General features: G+C 47.6%; 2 protein-coding genes across 2 annotated transcripts; both read right to left on the minus strand.

Moving 5' to 3' along the window:
• LOC137844566 (keratin, type I cytoskeletal 15-like) lies at positions 1-6,277 on the minus strand. Its single transcript, XM_068661034.1, has 9 exons — positions 5,579-6,277; positions 4,898-4,980; positions 4,142-4,298; positions 3,562-3,723; positions 2,953-3,078; positions 2,533-2,759; positions 1,623-1,942; positions 1,012-1,113; positions 1-522 (listed from the first exon to the last, which is right to left on the minus strand). The coding sequence occupies exons 1-9, from the start codon at positions 6,275-6,277 to the stop codon at positions 497-499; spliced, it is 1,902 nt and encodes a 633-aa protein (XP_068517135.1). The 3' UTR covers positions 1-496.
• A 6,101-nt stretch (positions 6,278-12,378) lies between these two features.
• LOC137844617 (keratin, type I cytoskeletal 13-like) lies at positions 12,379-17,429 on the minus strand. Its single transcript, XM_068661089.1, has 8 exons — positions 16,789-17,429; positions 15,834-15,916; positions 15,106-15,262; positions 14,511-14,672; positions 13,942-14,067; positions 13,585-13,811; positions 12,980-13,110; positions 12,379-12,670 (listed from the first exon to the last, which is right to left on the minus strand). Exons 1-8 carry the CDS (start codon positions 17,275-17,277, stop codon positions 12,645-12,647), a joined length of 1,401 nt encoding a protein of 466 aa, XP_068517190.1. The 5' UTR covers positions 17,278-17,429; the 3' UTR covers positions 12,379-12,644.
• Between the last annotated feature and the right edge of the window lie 4,768 nt (positions 17,430-22,197).

Below are 22,197 nucleotides of genomic sequence, written 5' to 3' on the forward strand. Positions count from 1 at the left end.
TGATGTGAACCCACGCAGGCAGCACTCAAAATGTGTTAATTTGTAGTCTTCAGTGTTTTGCCTGGTTGCTCTTAAATGGTGAACGTGCCGCTGTTAACTTTTGGGTCTTTTGCATAACCTAATTGAGTTGTTATTGTGCACTCGTGTGGGGCTGATGTTTGTAACCAGTTCATATAAAGATGTGTGCTAAAAGAAATTGTGTCAGACACGGCTTTCTGGTTGCATCAGAGAGAAGTAAAGGTTTATTAGAGGATTTTTCTTTCCACTAGAATACCAATCACGGTAGAGATTAACTCAGGTAACAGTGATTAGGCACAGAAAGTCAGATGGAAGAAGCGGGTGGGCCATCCAGAGAGTTGGGATGAGCCCACGGAGAGGACAGTGCTGAGTTATAGAGCTAGGGCTCGCCCTTGCTCTTCACAGAGCTGTGATCAGGTGTCCGGGTACGTTCTGCTTGGTCAGAAGGTCCTGCAGTGGATGATGCCAGCTTTGCCCATCAGTGCTCAGACTTCCTAAAACTCCCTGTGGAAAGAAGAAGGAAAGCAGGAAATGTTATCTCATTCAGGATTTGTAATCTTTTTGTTACTTCGTAATTAAAGGCTGGGCAGTTCTCAGTGGATTAGAATTTTTCCCAGTGTCAGGCTTCATATTTGTCCATACATGCTCATCTGCAGCTTTGTCACTGAATATATGGAACTGCTTCTACTCTTCCCTCTGTAAGTGCAAATCAGGAGTCACTTTAAATTTAGAGCAGCTGTAGCAGTATAAATCTAATACAGATGGGCTTAGAATCTGTATTTGTTTGCTGGGGTATTTACACCAATTCTTTAAAAATTAAAGTAGGATGGCATGTCATATATTTCAACCTTGCCTACCAAACATTAACACACACAGGACTGCTGCAAGTCAGGTAGACTGTTTGATCAAAGCTTTCTAAAAATTATGACCTTCAGCTCATTTTCAGTGTTTTCAGGCATTTGTTTGAGATGTTGTCAGGACCAGAATCCTTACCTGATCTTATAGTTTTTATGGCCTCGGACACTTCCTCCATTGTTGCTCCTCTATCCAGTGTTCTATTCCCTTCCAGGCAGAGCTTCAGGTTTTCAGCACCTCCTGGAACCACAGCCATGAAATCAGATATGGAAAAGACCTTTTGGTCACTCCCCATCTTTTGCTGCTTTAGGACTTTGGCAGCTAACGCTCCTTTTATTTTAAGTGTCATGATTGTTGCGGCTACTTCACTCTGCTTTAATCATATTGCTCCCTTAATACCCATTACATTTCTAACATTTGGCTTCATTCTGATACTACTGACTTCTCTGGTTCCCTGTATGCTTTCAGTTGGGCTTTAGTTTTCCTTTTCCTCCTTTATTTCCTCCTACATATCCTCTGATGAATCTCTTCATAACATCCTTTACACTTGAGTCGCTTGTGAAAATGCCACCGTGTTCATTGTGTTACTGTTTAAGAACAAATGTCGGAGTGAATTTAAAACATGATGGTGAAAGAAACAGCAAAAACGTCTCCAGGTTTCCAAATGTGGAAGGAAGTTGTCAAACCCTTCACTGCCATTGCAAGGGAGAAGTTAATGGAAGGAGGTACGCTTTTATTCCAGTTCTTACCTTGGCTTTCACAAGATCTGCCAGAGTGGGAGTGGGAAGACGACGAGTGGGAGAGGCAGGATTTTCCCCCTCCTCCTCCACCGCCACCTCCTCCACCTGAAGTTCTTCCACAGCCTCCCCCTCCAGCTCCTCCTCCACTCCCTCCTCCGCCGCCTCCAGAAGCTTTTCCGCAGGATCCTCCAGTTCTTCCTCCACTGCTTCCTCCACCTGAGGACCAACTGCTTCCTCCTCCACTGCTTCCTCTCCCAGAAGACCAGTTAATTCCTCCATGGCCACCTCCTCCTGAGGATCCGCCGCCACCACCTCCTCCCTGCGAGGAGCTGTAAGAAAGGAACAACACACACACAAAATTTATTGCAGAAGGACTGAGGTCCGGCATCCTCGTGACTTTATCGAGGCCACTCTAGGACTTTTCTCTATGGTTGAGAAAGCACTACCATGTGAAATGTGTTCTAGAGAACTGTTTTTGAACATTCCTAAGTAAGAACAAATCAACTGATGTGCACAGAGGAAGAAAAAGAAAGAGAATGAATGGCTTTGGCTGTCTTTCAAAAGTCAAAAATTTGTACTTTGGATATTTAGAAAGTACAGTTATTCTCTTGCTTGTCTTTCATTTTCATACATAACTTCATAGTTCCTGATTGGACTTAGTGGAACAGAAGGCAAATGATAGTTTTAAAAACTTTTCTACATGTTTTTGTCCAGTTCACAATAAGTGTAGAATAATACAGCTTTGTGCACTGCCAGCTAAGCTGTAGATTCAGTATGAATTCTTGTGGTTGTAGTAAATATCCTGATGATGAATCAGTTGCACTGGTTCCCAATATAAATATTATTACTGTCATCTCTTATTGCTGTCATCTCCACCTGTTGGCAGAGTTGGCATGTTAATTAATCTGGATGTACGTACCCAATGCCATGCTGTCCCTCCTGCAGCAGTGCCCGGTACTGAGCGATCTCCTGCTCCAGGCGGGTCTTGATGCCCAGCAGCATCTTGTACTCCTGGTTCTGGCTCTCCATCTCGCAGCGGATGCTGGCCAGCTCCTCCTCCAAGGGGCTGATCATGCTCTGGATCTGCTGCAGCTGCATGTTGTAGCGACGTTCCGTGTCTTCCAGGTTGGATTGCAAAGACCGTACCTGAGAATGGAAGAAAAAGTACAGTGAGTACAGGGCTGTGGCAAGATGAGCCCTTCCTTATGCCCAAAATGAGAAAAATCTTTGATGGTGTCTTATTCTTTATGTGTAGAGTCTAGCTATAGCTCCAGATAGCTGTATCTCCTGTGATTCCAGCAACTCGCATTTCAGAGGACCAGGAGCAATCGTTGCATACCATGCTGAGCTGAGACTGCAGCTCGATTTCCAGGCTCTGATAGTCACGTCTCAGTGCAGAGATCTGCTGGGTGCTTGATTCCAGTTCCTGACCACTTGAGTGGACTTGTTGACTCACTTCCTCCATCTGAAAAATGAACATACAGGCTTGGAGTTTTTTGGTTTACCTATAATAAGTCACCCCTCAGAGGGATTCTACTATTTTTATCCTAAAAGCAATTGAATAACTGGCATTCGGGGTATCATTCATCTACAGGAAGTTCTTACCAAAAGTTGGTGTTATTTTGCTTTTCTAATACGAACATTCAAACCTCAATCTTTCTGGGGTGCAGATGAGACACCTAACCCCCTTTTGTTAGAGGGAAACATGGACTCAATGATCTTTGTGGGTCCCTTCCAATTTGGGATATTTTATGATTCCATGAGAAATAATAAGTTTTCATTCCATTGTACTGATTTCTACTTATATAAACTATGTGAATTCTAGATGCTTCTGACTATATTTGTAATGAAATAAATCAAGAAAACCTGCTTCCTTACTGCAGGGACAGTTCAGATCAGCATGCCTTAGGACAATTACTTTTTTAAACTTTCAGTGCTCGTCATTTACCTTGCTCTCATACCACCTTTCAACCTCTTCACGGTTTTTCTGAATAATATGCTCATATTCTTGTCTCATATCGTTCAGTTTCTTCAGCAGATCCTCTCCTGGAGCAGCATTGACCTCCACATTCACATCACCACCAGATTGGGTTTGCAGTGATTTGATTTCCTGCAGAGAAAACCCAGGCCCAAGGCAAACAAACAAAAAGGTGAAATTACATCGTGAAAGAGTTTTGGAGTCATTTCACTTCCTCTGAAGTCATAAACCATCCTGGAGCCTTTCAACAACATACGTATCTGTATGTTTTGTTTTGTTGTTTTTGTTTTTGTTTTTGTTTTCTTGTTGCAATTATTCAGCCTTGACTTCCCAGACACTGCTTATGGAGGGGACCTGTGCTAAGAGATGCCCTGGAAGAGCCCGGGCCTGGCACTGAGGCTGTCTCAGGCTTCCCCTGGCTGAGCTGCTGCACATCAGGGGGGCAGGGAAGGCTCCTTGGTGCATCAGATGTCACCTGGGAAGCCTTTATTTCTAGTATTGGAAGTGTTCTTGTTTTCCCCTCCAGTTTGAGGCAGGATCTGGCTCTCACCTCCTCATGGTTCTTCTTGAGGCCAATCATCTCCTCCTTCAGGGACTCAAATTGCATCTCCAGGTCAGACCTGCTCAGAGTCAGATTATCCAACAAGGGTCGCAGGGTGTTGATGTCAGCCTCCACGTTCTGCCGGAGACCATACTCGGTCTCATACCTGCACCAAGGAGAAGGCAGAAACGTCAGCCCTATTCTTGGGCTCTCAGTCCTTCTCCTGCTGACTTTATTTACAAAAAAGATCACATATTGCGGTGTCTCAGTGCCTGCTTTTGTGCCTGTACTCTGTAGCAAACAGCATCTCTCAACCAGCAGAATTATGAAAGCTCTTACTTAAAGTTTAATGTTAATATTAAACTTTAATATGAAAATGCATTCCGTAGTCTATTTCATCACTTCTCTTTCTGTAGATTTTGTGTAGGTTTCTTGTGTCTGCTTCATTTGACCTTCAGTGAGAGACAGTCACAATTTTTCTACCCTTAAAAGTAAAGCTTTTTTAAAGCTTTTCCCTAAGCACACGTTTTAAAAAAAAATCATGCTTTGCTTCCACAGTCATAGGAAGTATTCCCATTGAAGACTGTTACAGAAGCAATGAGAGTTTTGATGTCTTACAGATTATTTCACATCTGCTGTCATGGAGCCAGCAGGAACCGTAGGCTCTGTGGATTGATATTTCTATGTTGAATGAGTTTCTGAGAGAAGGTTGGGGCAAGCAGGAGGGAGGAAGTCAAAGCCTGGAAAAGAGAAATACGTATTTACTTTATCCTGAAGTCTTCTGCAGTCATCCTTGTGTTATCCAGGTCCAAAAGTATCTTGTTGGTTTCCACAGCCGCAGTCACAAGCTAGAAGAGAAGACAGTAGTGAGGACAATTGTCCCTGTGAATCTCTCAGATTTGCACAAGAGACACACATAGGAATGGGATGTCCCAGGTGTCTGAGCGTTTCCTACATAGAAGGGCCTAGAAAGGTCATCTATGGTGCAAAACAAAGAGGTACCATTATAAAAACAGCATCAGAACTGCAAAAAAAAACTACTTGGGGAATGCAAGAGGGGAGTGAGGAGTCCAACCAAGAGGCTTGGAGCCATCACAGCAGCTGCCATGCCCGTGGGCCAGGGGCTGTACCCAAATGTCAGACACTGCACACCCTGCAGGGTAATTGTTGCTGTTTTTTGTAGGCTCTAAGACCCACTGCAGGCAGCTGAGAGCCTGCACTCACTGCCAACGGACTGGGATGTCTGTAGGGGTGTGCATTGTTTCTCCACTTTGGGCTGGAGAGAGTTGGAGGCATGCACAGAAGGCAGAGTTTCAAGCACACGAGGTACTTGCAGTGAGACACTTAGTGAATGTAAAATATCCACATTGGCTGCCTCAAAGATTTTTCTCAATCGCAAAAGTCCATCTGATGCTTCTTAAGCTTCTGCGATGAAGAACACCCTACCTGATTTTGAAGGTCTTCGATTTCCCCGTAGTAGTGACTGTAATCCTTTCTGCCAGTAGGGCCTTGCTTCTGGTACCACTCCCTGATTAACTGCTCAAGCTGAGCATTTTCCTTTTCCAAATTTCTGACCGTGTCCAGGTAGGAAGCCAGGCGGTCGTTAAGGTTCTGCATGGTCAGCTTCTCGTCGTTGGACAGAATTCCCATGCTCCCTCCACCAAAGCCACCACCGCCAAAGCTGCCACTGCTGAAACCAGCAGCACCTCCACCAAAGCTTCCTCCATAACCACCACCAAACCCGCTCCTGGCTGATCCGAAGCCTCCTCCCATGCTGCCACGGCGCATTCCTCCTCCGTAGCCACCACCGCTCATCCCTCCGTAGCTGCCACCACTCATTCCCCCTCCAAAATATCCGCCCCCACCTCCTCCTCTGCAGCTACCGCCGCTCATTCCCCCTCCGTAACTGCAGTGCCTGATCCTTCCATAGCTCCCACCGCTCGCTGCTCCCCCGTAGCAGCTTCTGGAGCTTCCTCCACCACAACTGCCACCAGAAAACCTGCCGCCACCACTTGTCCTAGCGGTGTATCTTCGAGAGGAGGCAGAGGAATATGTGCTGCCCCCTCCGCCACCGCTGCCGCTTGCGCCGCCACCGCTGCTCCCTCGGTGGCAGCTTGTAGAGGTCTGCTTGGAGCCACAGCTCATAGTGGCAGCAGGGAAGGATTCAGCTGGTTTTACAATTGTTCTGGAATCATAGCTCCGAGTCCTCCCCTGCCTGGTCTGAATTTATACCTGAGACAGTGGGTGTCACCAGCGAAGGGAGTACCTTGCCATGTGTATTCGCAAGCCGTGCATTTTATGCCAAGAGTAATTTGCCAAAGGGAGATGTTTGACAGTGTCAGGAAGCTTAGCCCATACTCGGAGTGTTCCTGACCGTTTGTTTGTTAATACAAAACATGTAATTTCTATTGGGTGGCTCTGAATTAGGCAGATATTTTCAGTGATCTAGTCCACTGACTTACAGTAAACAGAGTTAAACTCATCCCACTCACCTCGTCCCATTTGCATCTCCTTCAGCACAACAATAAACTGCCACAGCATGAGACAGTGATGGATGTTGCCATCTCTCTTCTAACATGGTCATTCCTCATGTTCTTTCCCCTTTCAGTTATGTGTCAAGGAATCCCAGCTAATTCTTTATACGCAGGCAATATCTTACTACGTTCTGGTTTATGGGTATCTTCTGCCACGTGCTCCTTATTTTTAGTCTTTTGTCGCTTTATGCCTTTAGAAAACATCACAGGATGTATTTTGTAGGTACACTTGAACCATTGAGACTTCTTAATTTCTCCTAAAAACTTAGTGAACATTGGCAAATATGGTACATCAGCAGTTTGTCCCAAACATCCAGCTGCAGTTATGTTTTAAAAACAGCTTATTACGAAAAATTTTATGTCAACAACTTGAAAATATCTCTGTGCAAAACTGCAAGGAAGAAAAATGTGATGGCTTGTTGCAGGAAATATTTGCTCAGACCAACTGAGGTTACAGCACAGTTGAGGGACCCGGGGAAGCATCCTGGCTCTGGGCTGGTTTCTCTTGGCACATCGGTGAAGGTGAGCGACGAGCAGTGAGGATGTGTCCCCGCTGCTGGAGGGATTGCAGAGTTTCAGCCAGGATGTTTACTTGTCTCAGTGCACGTCCAAACATCCTCCCCCCTGTAGGAGGAGGTTAATGCACAGGAACACCTGCGCTGCATTACCTGAGTATATGCGGGCTGGGTTTTTATTGGGAAAAGGCGGTCATGTACAGTAACTCGGCCTTACACTGATGCTGTGTGCATCGTGTACAGAGAAGGTTTTGTAAACTTACATTTTGCCCTGGGATTTCTGAAGAGTAGTGACAGCGTGGAAGATACTACTAAAAATTAATGTGGATATAACAAAAAAAAACCACAAATAAATTGTGAGTTGGAGTTCTGATAATGACAGGATGCTCAACTGATGGAGTATAAAACAAATAGAAACATGGACTAGAAGCACAGAATGAGTGAAAGATACAAATGGTAATGTCAATGCTCTGTTAGCTGGCACCGTGTAGGCTGAACTAGTTGGGTGATGTCCAACTTCCCCTATTGATTGGCTGTTTTATTTTTTCCTCATTAAGCCTTTGTGATGTTGATTGTTGCTAATTTGGAGGTTTGGTTGTTATGGGCTCATAGCAAGTGTTTGTGGAAACATCTTTTTATAAACACCCCTCCCAGCACACCCTCACCCACACTGTTGGGCACACCTAAAGTTTCAGCTCCCGCTCCGTGTCATGAAATGTCCCAGGAAGCCAGGCCTTCTGCAGCCTGGGGAAAATGAAATTGTTCACTGCAAAACTTGGTGGAGTCTCAGTGATGAGAATTTTAGCTTGTTCTGGTGAGAAATCCTTGTCTCTTGAAGCTCATGCGTCTGTCTCCTGTCCTAACAGCTGCTTTGGCACACGGAGCTGTGGGGTTACCTTCTGCCTGTTGGCTTCCAGTCGCTGACGTCCGTGTTATAGGAACATTGCTGGGTTGTTCTGTGTAATTCTGCAGAAGGGAGAGGCTTACTTATTTATTTATTGGAAGGATGCTTACTGCATCTATTGTATTAGTTATTCCTTTTGGTTAGACTAAGCTCTGTGTCTTCCGTTCCCAAGCAGAGCACGTTTGCTTTGTTTGAGCATCAGTGAGTATCCTTGGGCACAACGTACTTCACAGCTCGATGCTCAGTTAGTGAAAGGAAGACACGGTGCCACTTTCCCCCCTGAATCCTTGCAGGTATCATACCTCCAGAGTGACGACTGGCTCCTTAAAACTCAAGAAGCCTGATGGGTTCTGTGTGTCTGCACTCATTGGGATCAGAGAGATGTTGTGGAGCAAACGGTTCCTGAAAGGAATGTTTTATTTCAGATTGGCTGTGGGATGGAAGTCCTCTCCACCAGCTCTTTTATGAGATGGTAGTTACCTCTGCAGTTATGTCTCATACAACTGTCTAGGCATCTGTGAGCATACTGAGCTAATCAGAGGATTTTAGACAATGTCTTCTGCAAAACCCAGAAATAAGTGCTACCAGAGAAGCTGTGATGCCTGTGCCTCACACACCGGTATAGGAAAAGAGGCGTGGACTGAACCGTAAGCTGAGATTTAAAACATGGGCCTTGTTTTGAATCAGAGTATTGTTTTTGGCACTGAGCATAGCTAATGGAGAAAACATACAGTCACAACATACCCTCAGAGCCGAGAGTTTCATGACATTCAGGACAAGCTGCCCTTGTGCATTGACTGACATGCTTCAGGGCACAGCCAGAATGGAAGAGGGTGGAGGAGGAGGAGGAGGATGCTTTGAGGGCAGATGACACCACAGCTGCTTGCAATGAGGTTTCCTCCCTTTCCCTGTGATGGAAACGTTACGAGTTGCTGCCCAGGAGAGGTTGGTGGACTATTTAAGCCTGAAAGGCTCACCCAGTACACCCAGACTGCAGGATGGCCATGTGCTGTGCAGCAGGGCAGATGTGTCCTGGCTGCGAGCAGAGGCCAGCAGAGAAGGAAGGGAGTCTCCTTCCTCTGGGGGGCAGGAGTAAGGGCTGGAAAAGCCACCGTGGCCACCTGGAGGGTGGGCTTAGCACATGGAAGGTCCTGCCTGCTCCCGTGGCACTGCCTTTTCTGTGTTCACAACCTGCTTTGGGGTTTGGGAGAAGGCACTGAGGCTGCTGAGCACATTTGTGGGGTACAAGGGCCCTGGTACCCAGCCTTCGTTGTGCTTTTGTGTGATGAATCCTTTTCAGTCCTTCCCACCTCTGGCCAGATCTGTCAGAAGTCATTTTGCTTGTGTTCCTATAGAGAAAAACCGTGGAAGATCTATCTGGGGAACGTGACTCACCCACTTAATTATACATTATAAACTAACTCCCATTATATAATCATCAAGCAATTTTACTAATACCAGGTAATTCCGGGGATGGTATTTCTCCAGAGTGAAGAAGAAACCCAGTCCCTGCAGCATGACGCGGCTGGAGGCAGCACGTGGTCCTCGTTCTGAGGAGGGACACTGCTCTTCCACTGCGGGTCAGCATGGAGCTGCTCTCCTCTCCATTACAATGCATATGGCAAGATTTTGTTCTTATCTCAGTAAAATCCAAATGTTTGAAAACTGGAAAATCTGAGAAAAACTGATTTGGATTAGTTGAATCGTATTAGGGCTTGGTCGTGCTTATTATTTTAGAAGTGCATCAGCTGAGAGTTGCAAACAAAAGGTAATTGCTACCTAATGAGTCCCAGGTTTTTTCCTCTGTAATGAGGGCACAGAGTGCTTTGAAATCTGTTGTTCCCACAAACACAGCTGGTGGTGCCTGGCAGCAATTCCCACCTGAATTTTGGGGGTTCAAAATGTCAGTACTAACAATTTCTAGCAAAAATTTCATTTTCTCTAAGTTCATTTTTGTATTAGAAATTGTTGTATTAAAAAAAAAAAAAAGAAAAAAACTGCCCCATTCTCGTCCTAGCAGTGAGATTGATGGCTGAGAAAGATATCGTGTTGTTCCCACAGCAGTTTGTACAGCTGCCACGAACCCAGAAGGAGCATCTTCAAATATTTTTAGCATTACTTAGTGGCACAGTACACAGAATGCGTCGTTCGTTCTGCTTCTGCTTGTGTTTATTTCTGGCCACATCTCCTAAAACAAAGCAGCGCCTTCCCAGAGCTCCGAAAAATTTAGCCCATCTGCGTACGGCCATTCCCTGCATGCCAAAATACTTCTACAGAAGCGAAGGTTTTTAAAATACCTGTTTTGAAGTGGGGGAGCGAGGCCCCACCTCTGCTGCGCTGTTCTGCAATGCAGGGCGTAGCCCTGGGCACCTGCCCGCGCCCCGTGATGCGCGGCCAGGGGGCTCTTTGTGCCTACAAGGCACCCACCCAGTGCCACTGGCAGCCCGAGCATGGAGTGTTCCCCACCCCACAGCCACCCCACAGCCCCCTGGTTTGGGGTCTGCGCTATCCTAGCCAGCAAAAGCTCTCCAGCAGGAAAACAAGCAATTCCTGCGTGCCGCCTTCTGGATCTGTTACTCATTCAGTATTGCAGGAACCAGCGCTGATGAAACCATAAAGGGCACCTTCAAAAGCTCCACCACCCACTGGAACGATGGTGATTATGATAGGAGCAGTAATTAGGTGAGTCAGGGCTGTGAGAGGGACTTGGACTGTACAAACCCTTTGTCGGGGACTTCGTTAGTTCGGGTCTGAGCAGCCCTTTGCGCAGCCGGCTCGGTGCTGCCTCTTTGGCAAGACCTTGGCAAGGGCTTGGAGCTGCAGCTCTGCCACCCTGCGGAGAGCCTGGCTGCCACCACACGCTGCAAAACCAGCCCAGCACCATCCGAAAAACATCCGTGGGTGTCAGCAAATGGGTGCAGCGAGTTTCGGGGTGGCTTCAGTCCTGGGCACAGCCAGGCAGGGGAACACATTCGGGGTCTTCAGAGGCAGGAATAAAACCCGCGTTGTGTCCTGCAAGTCACTTTTGCAGAATCAGGCCACATCAGCCTTGCTTGCCATGAATGTGACCGATAAATGGAGCTGGAGGGGAGCTTCTGTCTGTGTGTTTGGCTACCGGCATCCCTGCAGCACGCCTCTGCTCGGGCACCCGCTGAGAGCCCCCGGAGCTGCACGTTGGTGGCCTCCAGCCTTACCCACGGCCCTGGCAGTGAGAAGTGATGTGTGGGGACACCTGGGGATGTCGTGGGGACGTGTGGGGACACATGGGGACACCTGGGGTTGTTATGGGGATGCATGAGGATGCACGGGGACACCAGGGGACACCTGCAGACGAGCTCCTCCTGCGTGCTGGGGGCCAGCCCGGCCAGCACCCACCTTCCCAAGCACTCTGCGTGGCTCTTCGCGTATCGCAGGGCGTTAATTCCCTCATTTCCCTGTACCGCACCCTGATTTCATCGCCTACCAGCACCGGCCCCAGCCCTCCTGCAGCGAACGGCTGACACCTGGCGGAGCCGAGCCGTGCCGAGCCGTGCCTTGCGCGTCCCCGTGTGCTCGTGCCCGTGCCCGTGTGCGCGTACCCGCAGCTCCTGCCCGCTCCTCCCCGGCCGCGCCGCCAGGGGTCGCGGAGCTCCGGGCTGTTTTGGGGAAACTCGCTGGGTTTGGGCTCCGGGTGTGTTGTATTTCTTCATTTCTCGGCGATCCCCAGATCTTTCCTGCAGCTCCAGCTCTGAGACATGATTGTGCTGTGCTGCTCTGGGCTATGAAATGGGCTTTGGGGTCATCTGCTTTTCCCACACGGATTTCTCACTCGTTTCAGGCTTTTGGTTGTAAAGGGGATACGTTCAGACTGGGCGTTAGGAGGAATTCTGCACTGTGGGGGTGTGAGGAACCGGGACAGGCTGTGGCTGCCCCATCCCTGGAGGGGCTCAAGACCAGGCTGGATGGACCTTGGCCAACCTGATCTGGTGGGTGGCATCCCTGCCACGGCAGGGTTGGAGTTAGATGAGATTTAAAGTCATTTCCAACCCAAACCATTTCATGATTCTGTGCTCTGCCTGCAGGGGCTGCCCGGGAGGAGCTGCTCGAGCCCTGCAAAGTTCACGAGGTCACTCTTTGGCTCCTGCTGCCAAAGCCAATTTGCTCCCCATGGAGCAGATCCCAACCATTTCTGGGGCCCCTTGTGCGTGGCTTCCCAGCTTCTGCTGGCCGGGGATGTGGTTTGCACCTGGACCAGCCCCTGCTTTGCTAAAGGAACTCAGCTTGCAGACACGGGTTTCTTGATTGCATCAGGCAGAAGCAAAGTTTTATTAGAGAAGGTTTTTCACCAGCAGGTACAGTAGTGATCCTGACTAACTCAAGTAACTTCTAGGGGTTGCAGCATTACAGAACAGAAGTAGCAGAACAAACAAAAGGGAGGCCCCCGAGAGGCCCCCTGAGATACACGGCAAAGCATCGCACCATTACTTCTACTTTCCCTCCGTAGAGGCGTGCAGGGAACAGCGAGTGTTCCTGTTTTGTCTGTGGGGTTCTCTGTACGTCACCTTCTAGTCCATGCATCCTCAATCACAAATTCTCCTGCAGGTCACTGGAGAAAAAAAAAATAGAGAGAGAAACATTATTTTGATTCAGAGACAAGATCTTTCAAATAACAACAAAAATCAGCCAGGAGTTGGGCTCCATGAACCTTATGGGTCCCTTCCAACTTGGGATATTCTGTGATTCCCTTATTTCAGGAGCAGACTTTGTTAAGCAAGAGCACGTGGCAGACAAGCCAGGGAAACCCAGAAATTCCCTAAATAATTGTGTTTAGTCGGGAGTTTGCTTTGCCTGGCTTTATTGCAAAGGAGCAGACTGGAATAAAAATGTTTTCTTCTTGTGGAAACCCGACTCTTACCCTGTATGTCTCCGGTCTTGCAGGGTGGGACTTGCGGCTGGCAGTGGGAAGACGAGGTTGTAGTATAGGTGTGGCTTGTCCTAATGACTCCTCCTCCTACGCCAGTTCCTACTCCGATTCCTCCTCCGTGACTAGTGAGAGAAATTTGGTGGAAGAAATAGGCAGTTTTAGAATGTTACTGGACACTACTGAGGGCACAAAGTGTCAAACTACGTCTTTACAGGGGTTAGAAATGTCTGAGTATTTTACACAGCGCTCTTTTTTTTCATTTTGCTTTGCATTTGTGCCCCCTTTTGGCATGGAAATGGCAGAGCACTGCAATTAATTTTCTTCTGACAGTTCTCACCCGTCTTATTACAGAACAGAGATGGTGACAAATGCTAACAGCACTAATAGCTACAGGGCTGGAAGATTTGGTTCCTCTGCTTTGCAGATCCCAAGGAGTAACTTTTAGTTCAGACTTCATAGTAAGGCTGCTCGTGAGACAGCTTTGTCATCTCAGTGAAAACATTAAGATGGGCCAAATGTGGTGTCAGATTCCAAATCCATAATTCAGATCCTTGATATTTTCCTTTATTCTCTAACAGATTCAGGGATTTACGTACATAAGGTCCTGCTGTCCTCCTTCCAACAAGCAGCGGTAGGTCTGAATCTCCTGTTCCAAACGGCACTTGACATCCAGTAAGGTCTTGTACTCCTGGTTCTGGCACTCTATTTCCGCCCTAATTTCAGCCAATTGCTGCTCCACGCACGTGATCTGGTTCTGTAGCTCCCCGAGGAGTGTGTTGTACTGGCACTCAGTCTCAGCCAGAGAGGATTCCAGATTATTCCTCTGGTAAACAGGACAAACAAAGAAACAAGGTTCATTTAGGTGTGACCATGGAGTTTATTATTTCCAGTGCAGAAATGGAAGAGTTATTCAGCAGTATCCAAACACAGCTGTAAGAGAGCACGCCACCCACCTGGCTGAGCTGAGCCTGCAGATCGATTTCCAGGGCTTGCAATTGGCGTCTCAGTTCGGTGACCTGGTTGTTGCACGTCTCGACCTCCTGACCGCTCGTAATAACCTCCCGATTCACCTCCTCAATCTGCAAAGCACCAAGCCAGAATAAAGATTGTCAGAGTATATCTGTGTAATTTGGACTTCTTTTACTGAAGCAGAACACAGTGAGCTGCTAGCAAAACCAAAAGTGAGCACGGTGAGTTCTCTGAACTGGGCGTTAACCACCGCCTTCAACTGCTTGCTCTTTTACAAATCGCATTAACCTCATGGCTATTAAGTCTCTTTAATCCAAATGTGGGGTATTTCAGTTCCAACACCACACCACAAGGCCTCGCGGTTAATGCTGCCGTTCCAGATGGGGCATAGCAAACTGGTCAGGCAGGCCCGGGTCTCCTGCAGAACACAGGGTGTAAATGAGTGCTGAGCCTGGGCTTCATTGCAAAGGGCAACTGCTTATTTTCTCTGAAATGCTCCTGTGCTCTGAAATGTGCTCATCAGTTCGTTTCACAGCAGGTGTGTGTCGCTTACCTTGCACTCGTACCAATCCTCAACTTCCTTGCGGTTGCGCGCTATCAGTGTTTCATACTGGCATCTCAAATCCTCCAAGATTTGCCTGAGATCTGGTCCAGGGCAGGCATTGACCTCCACACTCACATCTCCAGTTGATTGTTTCCTCAGACAATTCATTTCCTGGAAATACAACCCAGATTAGACACATTTTGGCTTTTAAAACAGCACAGAAGAGCACAGAAGAGCAGAGCTCGGTGGCTGAGAACAGCTCTCCCTGCCCGGGGTGCCTCCCAGCTGTGGCTGTGAACCACTGAGAGATGGTGCAAGTGTTTTCCCCAATAAATCTGTTGGGTAATCTCTTTTCTCACCCACTGCAGACAGCAGCAACTTTCACCCCCTCTGGCTCTCCCAGTGCCAGTCCCAGAGAGGAGCAGCTGCCTCGGCCTGAGCTCCTGCACCACCCAGCAGGCAGGCAGGTCTCAACCCCAGACCTGTTTGATGGGAAAGCTGTGGTATGGATCGGCTCCTCTTTGCTTCTACATTCAGAGCACGTTCTTGTAGGCAAAATGATTTATGCCAGGGCTGTGGTGCTCCTAGAGGAGCAGGAGCCTACCTCCTCGTGGTTCTTCTTCAGGCAGCAGAGCTCCTCCCGCAGCGACTCCAGCTGTGCCTCCAGGTCAGACCTGCAGAGAGTGAGCTGATCCAGGACTTGGCGCAGGCCGTTAATGTCAGCCTCCACGCTCTGGCGAAGGGCCAGCTCCGTCTCGTACCTGGATTGTGCAAAAAAAAAAAAAAAAAAGAAAGAAAGAAAAAGAAAATCAGAACTGAAACATCTCCACTCAGCTTCTGCAAAGATTTCCTCTTCCCATCTGCCTGCTCCGTACTTCATTTTGCTGGCTAAGCTGGATGCACTGTGTTTGATTTCTGCCCTGCACTTGATGTCTGTTATGTGCCAGCTCTTCTTCCCCATGTCTTCCTCCCCCTTCTGATAATTCTGTGTTTGGTATCACTCACCCAGCTGCATTTCTGCTTTGTTGATCCCGATCTGCACTGGTCTGTGATGGAAATGCTCCCAGTATACCACTAAGGGCCACTCCCTGCAGTGTCAGTCCCAGGCCCTAACCACCAAACATCATTGCCCAATGTTTTACCCAAGAATACTAATTATGGGATGTCTGAGGACCAGGAGCAAAATGCCTTTCATCACTCCATCCTGCCCTAACGTGGTGTTGCAGGAGACTTGTCCTCAGCCTCTGCATGGGGTGTGCTGGGACGCCGCGAGTGAGATGCGAAGGAGCAGGGAGGAGGCAAGGGGGTGCATCGGCACGGAGGGGCACTCACTTCACACGGAAGTCATCAGCAGCCATCCTGCTGTTATCAATGTCCAGAATGATCTTGTTGTTATCAATGGTTGCGCAGACAATCTGGAAAAGAGCAGAGCATGAGAGATGGCTCCCTTCTCTCTGCTGCAGTACTCTACAGGTGTATCTAGGGGACAGTTAAGTATTAACTCTTTACAATTTCCTTTTTCCATCACCTTTCTACTTAAATTGCTTTGTTCCTTGAGCAGAGCAGCTGCAGGAGGTAGCTGTGCCTCCTTGACTAGCAGGCAGTAAAGAAGAGAGGTAGGGAGTTAGTGAGAGGGGAATTCCCAGTCTCAGAGTATGAAAGGAAAGTTCCAAAGATGCTTCACAAAGAGGTGAGCATAAAGAACCTTCCTTGAGACATCAAAGCTCAGCTGACATTTAGGCTGGCTTGTTCTTGACTTCAAGCTTAAGGATTTTCAGGGAAGAGAGTTAGAAGGTACCTTGAAGCCTAAAGCTCATCTACAGCTTGCACTGAGGATATATTAGTGTCAGGGTCTTTGTGCCACCTCTGCAATCAACAGACAATTTTAAATACTCAGCTTTTTTCACATAGCATTTATAATGCTTTATTTGATACATTTTCTATGTGTGTTTTCCTCTTGCTCTACAGTTCTCATTGCTTTGCTTTTCTTACTGGGCTGACACCACTGCATTTCCTCAGAGCACAGTCAGTAATATTCAACTATACAGCCAAATCCCGGCGTAACAAGGCATCCTTTTTCCTTTTTAAGAGCATTATCCTACCTATATCACCTCGCAGTATGCGTCCACACTCATACTCAACAATGTCACAGAGGAAATTGCTACAACTGATGTTTGCAAAGACATTTTACAGCAGTAAAAGTATCTTAAAGAATTGCAGTAAGTTCTAAATGCGAATTAAGAAATGAACCTTAACGATGGCAGGAACAACTGAAAAATGGGGTTACCTGATTCTGAAGATCTTCAATTTCTTTGTAATAGCAGCTGTAGTCCCGGGGCTCGCAGGAGAGGCCCTGTGTAGCATACCACTCTCTGATTCTGCATTCCAGTTCAGCATTTTCCTTCTCCAAGCACTTCACCTTGTCCAGATAGGAGGCCAGGCGATCGTTGAGGTTTTGCATGGTCACCTTCTCATCGCAGGATGAAAGCAAACAGTCGCCACCAAGACCACCAACAACCACACCGCCTCCAAGGCCAAACCCGAGGCCATTGCCATAGCAGTTGCCACCTCCATAGCTCCCACCAGCCAAGCTACCAACACTCAGTCCCCCTCCATAATTCACTCCACCGCAGTAGCTCCTTCCAGAAAAACCTCTGCCACTGCCTATCCCATAGGAAGAAATCCGTGCTCCACCACCACCACCAATGATACAGCTGCCACCACTGCTCCTGCCTTTGCTAGACACAGTAATAGTCTCCTTAATGTTGCAACTCATGGCGACAGCAGTTGGAAATGCAAGCAGAAGCCCAAAGCAAGTTGCACAGCTTGATATTGAATCAGACTGCGAGTTGTCCGCTGCCACGAAACTCTATTTATACCTTCCACAGTGGGTGTCACCACTGGCTCCTCTTCCCATAAGGCTGGCTACTCCAGCCATTGGTGCCAAGAATAATTTCTCAAAGGGAAGTTTCCTTTCAAGATTCCCCATAGACAAGGAAGATACTTTACATGTCTCTTGCTTATTTCAAAAATACATTAGCAATAATGTTTTATGAATCATCAGCTTTTTGTTTATGATGCAAACTTTACAACATTAAGCCAGGAAAAACACTGTCCTAAATTATATACCAGGAAGAAATCATTAAAGGTTATTGCATCAAAGAGCTCTTTATCTCTCATTAATTTATTTTCATCTTATTTTGAGTTGAATAAGCAGTTTTCTTACAGGGTGCTGATGTTTGAATATGTAAGATGAAAAAGAAAAAATACATACGAAGTTTGACTCTCGAATGATGTATGAGGAATGATGTAAGAACTTTGTGGAAAGATCAGAGACAGAAAGATTAACCTTTAAGTCTCTCCACTGGTGAAATAATTCCCGAAAACTCAGCTATAAGACGTGACGCTTGTGGAGTGGGCTCTTAAGGGCCACGGACAAAAGATTCTTCATTTGTGAGCTGGGCTCTCCGGCAGTTCACGAAGGTTTGCTTCTTTATATGGAGAGCATGAAATAACATCCTAGGATTTTAAACATTGTCCTGACATTCAGTGAAAGATGTTTCTGTAGTTTTCATCAGTATGGATAGTGATTGTTGCTGGGGAAATATGTTTTGTTTTGTTTTGTTTTTTCGAAACAGTGAATGGGGCTGGAAACATCCCATGGGCAATGTCTCTGTCAATATGTGCTGCGTGCTTCTGAGAGGTTTGAGACCACTGTCCTAGGAAATACAAAGACAGAATTGCTGATGAAGCTGGCAGAAAAATTGTTCCCCACTACACTTCTGGACTGGTTTGGAAAAGATGGATTAAATAAAACCAGAGGTTATTCTCTACCCCTAATGTCTCCAAATCTTAGCTAGGCAGAGAAAGGAAAAAGCAAGAATCCTTCCCCTCTTCTGACATCAAAATCCAGGCTAAGCTCATTTTCCTGAGGTATTTGGCTAAGACAAAAGTGCAATGTCCTTCTCGGTAGGGAGAACCTGTTTTTAGCCACTTGTTGAGCAAGAGGCAGGCATTCCACAGCTCCCTGAAACTAACCGTTCCCTGTAAGAAATTCTCCAAGCTTGTTTCCCCAGAGAAGAAGTGAGACGAAACTCCTGCTCACATCCCTACTCCATGTCAGGATGGCAGATTGGAGTTGCTGTTATGGCAAGTAGCTAATCTCATTTACTGAAGGACTGAAGTGTCCCAGTGTTCATGGATTTTACCATCACTTTATTGCTCTTACTCTAGTTATTCCTTTGTAAGGACGCGTCCTCTTATCTCTGCATCCTTGGATGTCACTGTGCCAGCAGTGAAAGCTGGCAGTGATATCTCCAAGCAGGCTGGAGACAGAGGTGTGGAGGCACTTGCTCCGAGTGCTTTACTCAGAGATAAGGAGCACGCCTCTGGCAGAGTCTGGGGATGCTGAACCCAGGTCTCCTGGATCTGTCTGCAGTGCCTGAATGTCAGCCTGCCCTTCCTTCCACCTTGTGCTCTGCTCAGCGCCTAAATGCAAAGGAGCCGAGCTAAGAATAGGTAAAAAACCTTAATAAAAAGTTACTGTGCATAGAAAGGAATATCTGAATTTCATTACTAGGACTGGAGAGCATAATTGGAGTCAGGGTGTGGTGGTAGGAATGAACCGAAACTGATGTAATGCTGCATTGCTTGAAGCTTTGCCTGTCCTGCGTATGATTCTTCAGGAGTTTCCCAATAGCTGTCTGCAGCAAGCATCTTTCCTGAGTGAGCACACATTCCTTCCTCTCCTTCACAGTTATCATTTTAGCACATCAGAATAATGCAGGCAGAAACGTGGGACTTGCTCCTTTGTGGGAGTGGAGGACGTCTACATGCTTATTGTGGTAATTGCTGCAGAGAGGATGGCTCCGGCCCCTGGGAGCACGCTGGTCCCCGGGGGGACCTTCCCCTCGGACCCTCCTCTTCGTGCCTCTGCCCGGGATCCTTGCATGGTGCACTCTTGCCCTCTGTTTTGCTATTTTTCCTTTTTGTCTTCAGGAAAAGGGTGCGCTAGTTAAGCTAAGATAAAATTAAATCACTGCTCTGAAGATCTAAAAAAAAACACAAAACAACAACCCTAACCTTTCCCTCCTTATTTTCATTCAGTTGTGTGCGCTCATAAGCTTCCTGGGTCTAGTCTGCGTGGCACAAAGAAGTATGGAAATCTCATGGAAATGTAATTTCCAGCCCGGGGCTTGCAGCTCCATAATTTGGAGCTCCCTAATGTATGGGTTGTTTCCAGGGTGTTTGCTGCTGGGGAACTGTTTATCCCAAGCCACCTTCTCATGAGCTGCTTCCCAGACGCATCCCGACTCGTAGGTCCGGTGTCTTAGGAGCTGAGTCTGTAGGTCCCTGGGGGCTTTCCAGAGGCATAAGCATAACCTCAGGATCATTACAGTCCTGCAGCCTGTGTCATTAGGTCTCTTTCACCTCTCAGGAATTTAGGACAGCTCCTTTGTGAAAGTGCGTGCGTTGTTCCTGCCGGACCTTGTGCGCCGGGTGGGAAGGCCTTTGATGTGAATACAGGGAATCCGATGGAGCAGCTAGATGTCAGTAGCAGGTTGCAAGAGAAGGAGGCTCCCCGGCTGGTGGGAATCAGCTGGGGCTCCCAGAAGAAAGCAGCAAGCTTTTCTCCTTTGGGGGTAGCCTGGAGTCTCCAGCAGACTGAAAACTGGAGGCATGTCTGTAAAATGTCCTTGTATTTTTAGAGGAAGACTGGCAGATTGGGAAAGGTCAAGACCAGAAAGGGAACTTACCAAGACCAAGAAGGGGATTATCTGCCTGTCTTTGCACTGAACAAGGCAGGAGAATACAAAGGGAAAGGAACGTGGAAGGACGTCCTTCCAACTGCTCAGCTGGAGCTCTGGGAGCAACTGGGATATACGCAGAGGAGTCCGACCACTGGAAAACTTCCAGTATAACCACAATAAGTACCTCTCTCTCTGCTGGGAAGCATCTGCCAGCATATCCCTTGCTATACACGTCTACCAAGGGATTCCTGCATCAAGTCCAAGACTTTCCCTAGGACTGGAACTTGTCTTTGGAGAAGACTTGATTTAGAGTCTTGGTTTAAAAGCATCTACTGATGGCAGCTGTTCTGTGTCAGTTCGCAGTAGTTCCAGTGCTGCATTTTCTCATTTCTCTTTATTTCTTTTTATTTCTTACTATACTCTAGCCACTGGATAGTCATGGATTTAGTGTCTCATAGATAAAATCAAATAAATACCACTTACTCATCTCTCCATGCACTTCTAGAGCAGGAGACGGGCATCCTTCACCTCCCTGACATACCGATGGTGGAATTTCTTCAGCCACTTGCTGCCTGTGAGCCTTTGAGAGGACACTGGCCTGGAAGGTGTCAGGTTGTGTTAAGTCTATTTCTGTAGCAACAGAAAAATCAGTTCCTATATAAGAGGTGAGGCTAGAAAAGTGCCACACCAGATTGCACATGTGGTCCTGAAATGTTTTTGTCTCTATACCCTTTCTCCTTCTCCCCATGAGGTTGACCGCTTCGTAATCTCCAGCTTGTGACAGCAAAGGAATTACCGGGGGGGGTTGCCTTGACAAGTCACCCCATAAGTGAGTGTGACTCTGTAACAGCCACATCACAGCGCACCAGAGGTGACAGCAGCCAGTGCTTTAGCTGTAAACCTGCAGGATGGAGTGAGCGTATAAAACCAGTCGCTGCATGGTTTTCTGCTCCAACAAACAGTGTAATGCTCAAACCCCTCCAGCTCGTACTGGCTTTTAACTGAAAATTCCCCAAACGCAGACTGACCCCCGTAAGCCCGTGGCTGCACCCACCAGAAGAGCTGCGGGGCTGTTACCGAACTGCTGCCCTCGGTTTTCTGCCCAGGTCAGCCTCAGGACGCACGCACACTGCCCATCTACACCGACTCAGCACCAGCTACCTCTGCTCTTTGGGGGCAGAGGAGGGGCTGATCTTTGTCTTGCTTGTGAGGTTTAGGAAATAATGGCTGTGTGTATCGAAAGATGCTAGCTGGCTTTTTTTCTCTATCGTGTTCTCTGCTGAGCTGCACTTTTTCAGCCCCCACCCTGCCCCCTCTGGTTCTGCAGGGGGTGTGATGAGCGTAGAGCTGCTTCTGCAGCAGTTTCTGATGCTTGGGTTGAAACTGCTTGAAACAGGATGCCCGGTCAGTGACTCAGTCCCCAGGTGAGAATAGGTAGGAAATGAACTTTTTGCCACCACTCCTTTTCTCAGTGGGAAGGTTCCTATAACATGAAAGGGCTGGGGCTGAGCAGAAGCCATCTCAGCAGAAATTAAATCAGTTGTGGGACCAAGATCTGTGGGCTGGATGGTGAATTACAGCAGGCACAGCCCAGACGCGCCACCCAGGGCTGAGGCTCTCTCTGCCTGTCCCATCACTGACCTTCTGCCAGTTCTCTTTTTTCTCCTACATACTTTTCTGTAATTGTGCTTTAGCAAAGTGCCCTGTGAGAGGAACGCAGGCATCTCCCTGCAGGGGCTGCCCGGGAGGAGCTTCCCGAGCCCTTCGAGGTCCACGAGGCCGCTCTCTGGCTCCTGCTGCCAAAGCCACTTTGCTCCCCATGGAGCAGATCCCAACCATTTCTGGGGCCCCTTGTGCGTGGCTTCCCAGCTTCTGCTGGCCGGGAATGTGGTTTGCACCTGGACCGGCCCCTGCTTTGCTAAAGGAACTCAGTTTGCAGACACGGG

The sequence above is a fragment of the Anas acuta genome, chromosome 25, assembly GCF_963932015.1.
Source record: "Anas acuta chromosome 25, bAnaAcu1.1, whole genome shotgun sequence".
Lineage (NCBI taxonomy): Eukaryota > Metazoa > Chordata > Aves > Anseriformes > Anatidae > Anas > Anas acuta.

Excerpts from the sequence above, each read along its gene's own strand:
- LOC137844566 (XM_068661034.1), bottom strand. The coding sequence starts at position 6,277 with ATGAGCTGTGGCTCCAAGCAGACCTCTACAAGCTGCCACCGAGGGAGC. Across the intron at positions 4,981-5,578 it reads TCGAAGACCTTCAAAATCAG|CTTGTGACTGCGGCTGTGGA; the intron begins GTAGGGTGTTCT and ends CTTCTCTTCTAG. Across the intron at positions 3,079-3,561 it reads AAAGGTGGTATGAGAGCAAG|ATGGAGGAAGTGAGTCAACA; the intron begins GTAAATGACGAG and ends TTCATTTTTCAG.
- LOC137844617 (XM_068661089.1), bottom strand. The coding sequence starts at position 17,277 with ATGAGTTGCAACATTAAGGAGACTATTACTGTGTCTAGCAAAGGCAGG. Across the intron at positions 15,263-15,833 it reads GCTGATGACTTCCGTGTGAA|GTACGAGACGGAGCTGGCCC; the intron begins GTGAGTGCCCCT and ends TGCACAATCCAG. Across the intron at positions 13,812-13,941 it reads TGCAGGCTCAGCTCAGCCAG|AGGAATAATCTGGAATCCTC; the intron begins GTGGGTGGCGTG and ends CCTGTTTACCAG.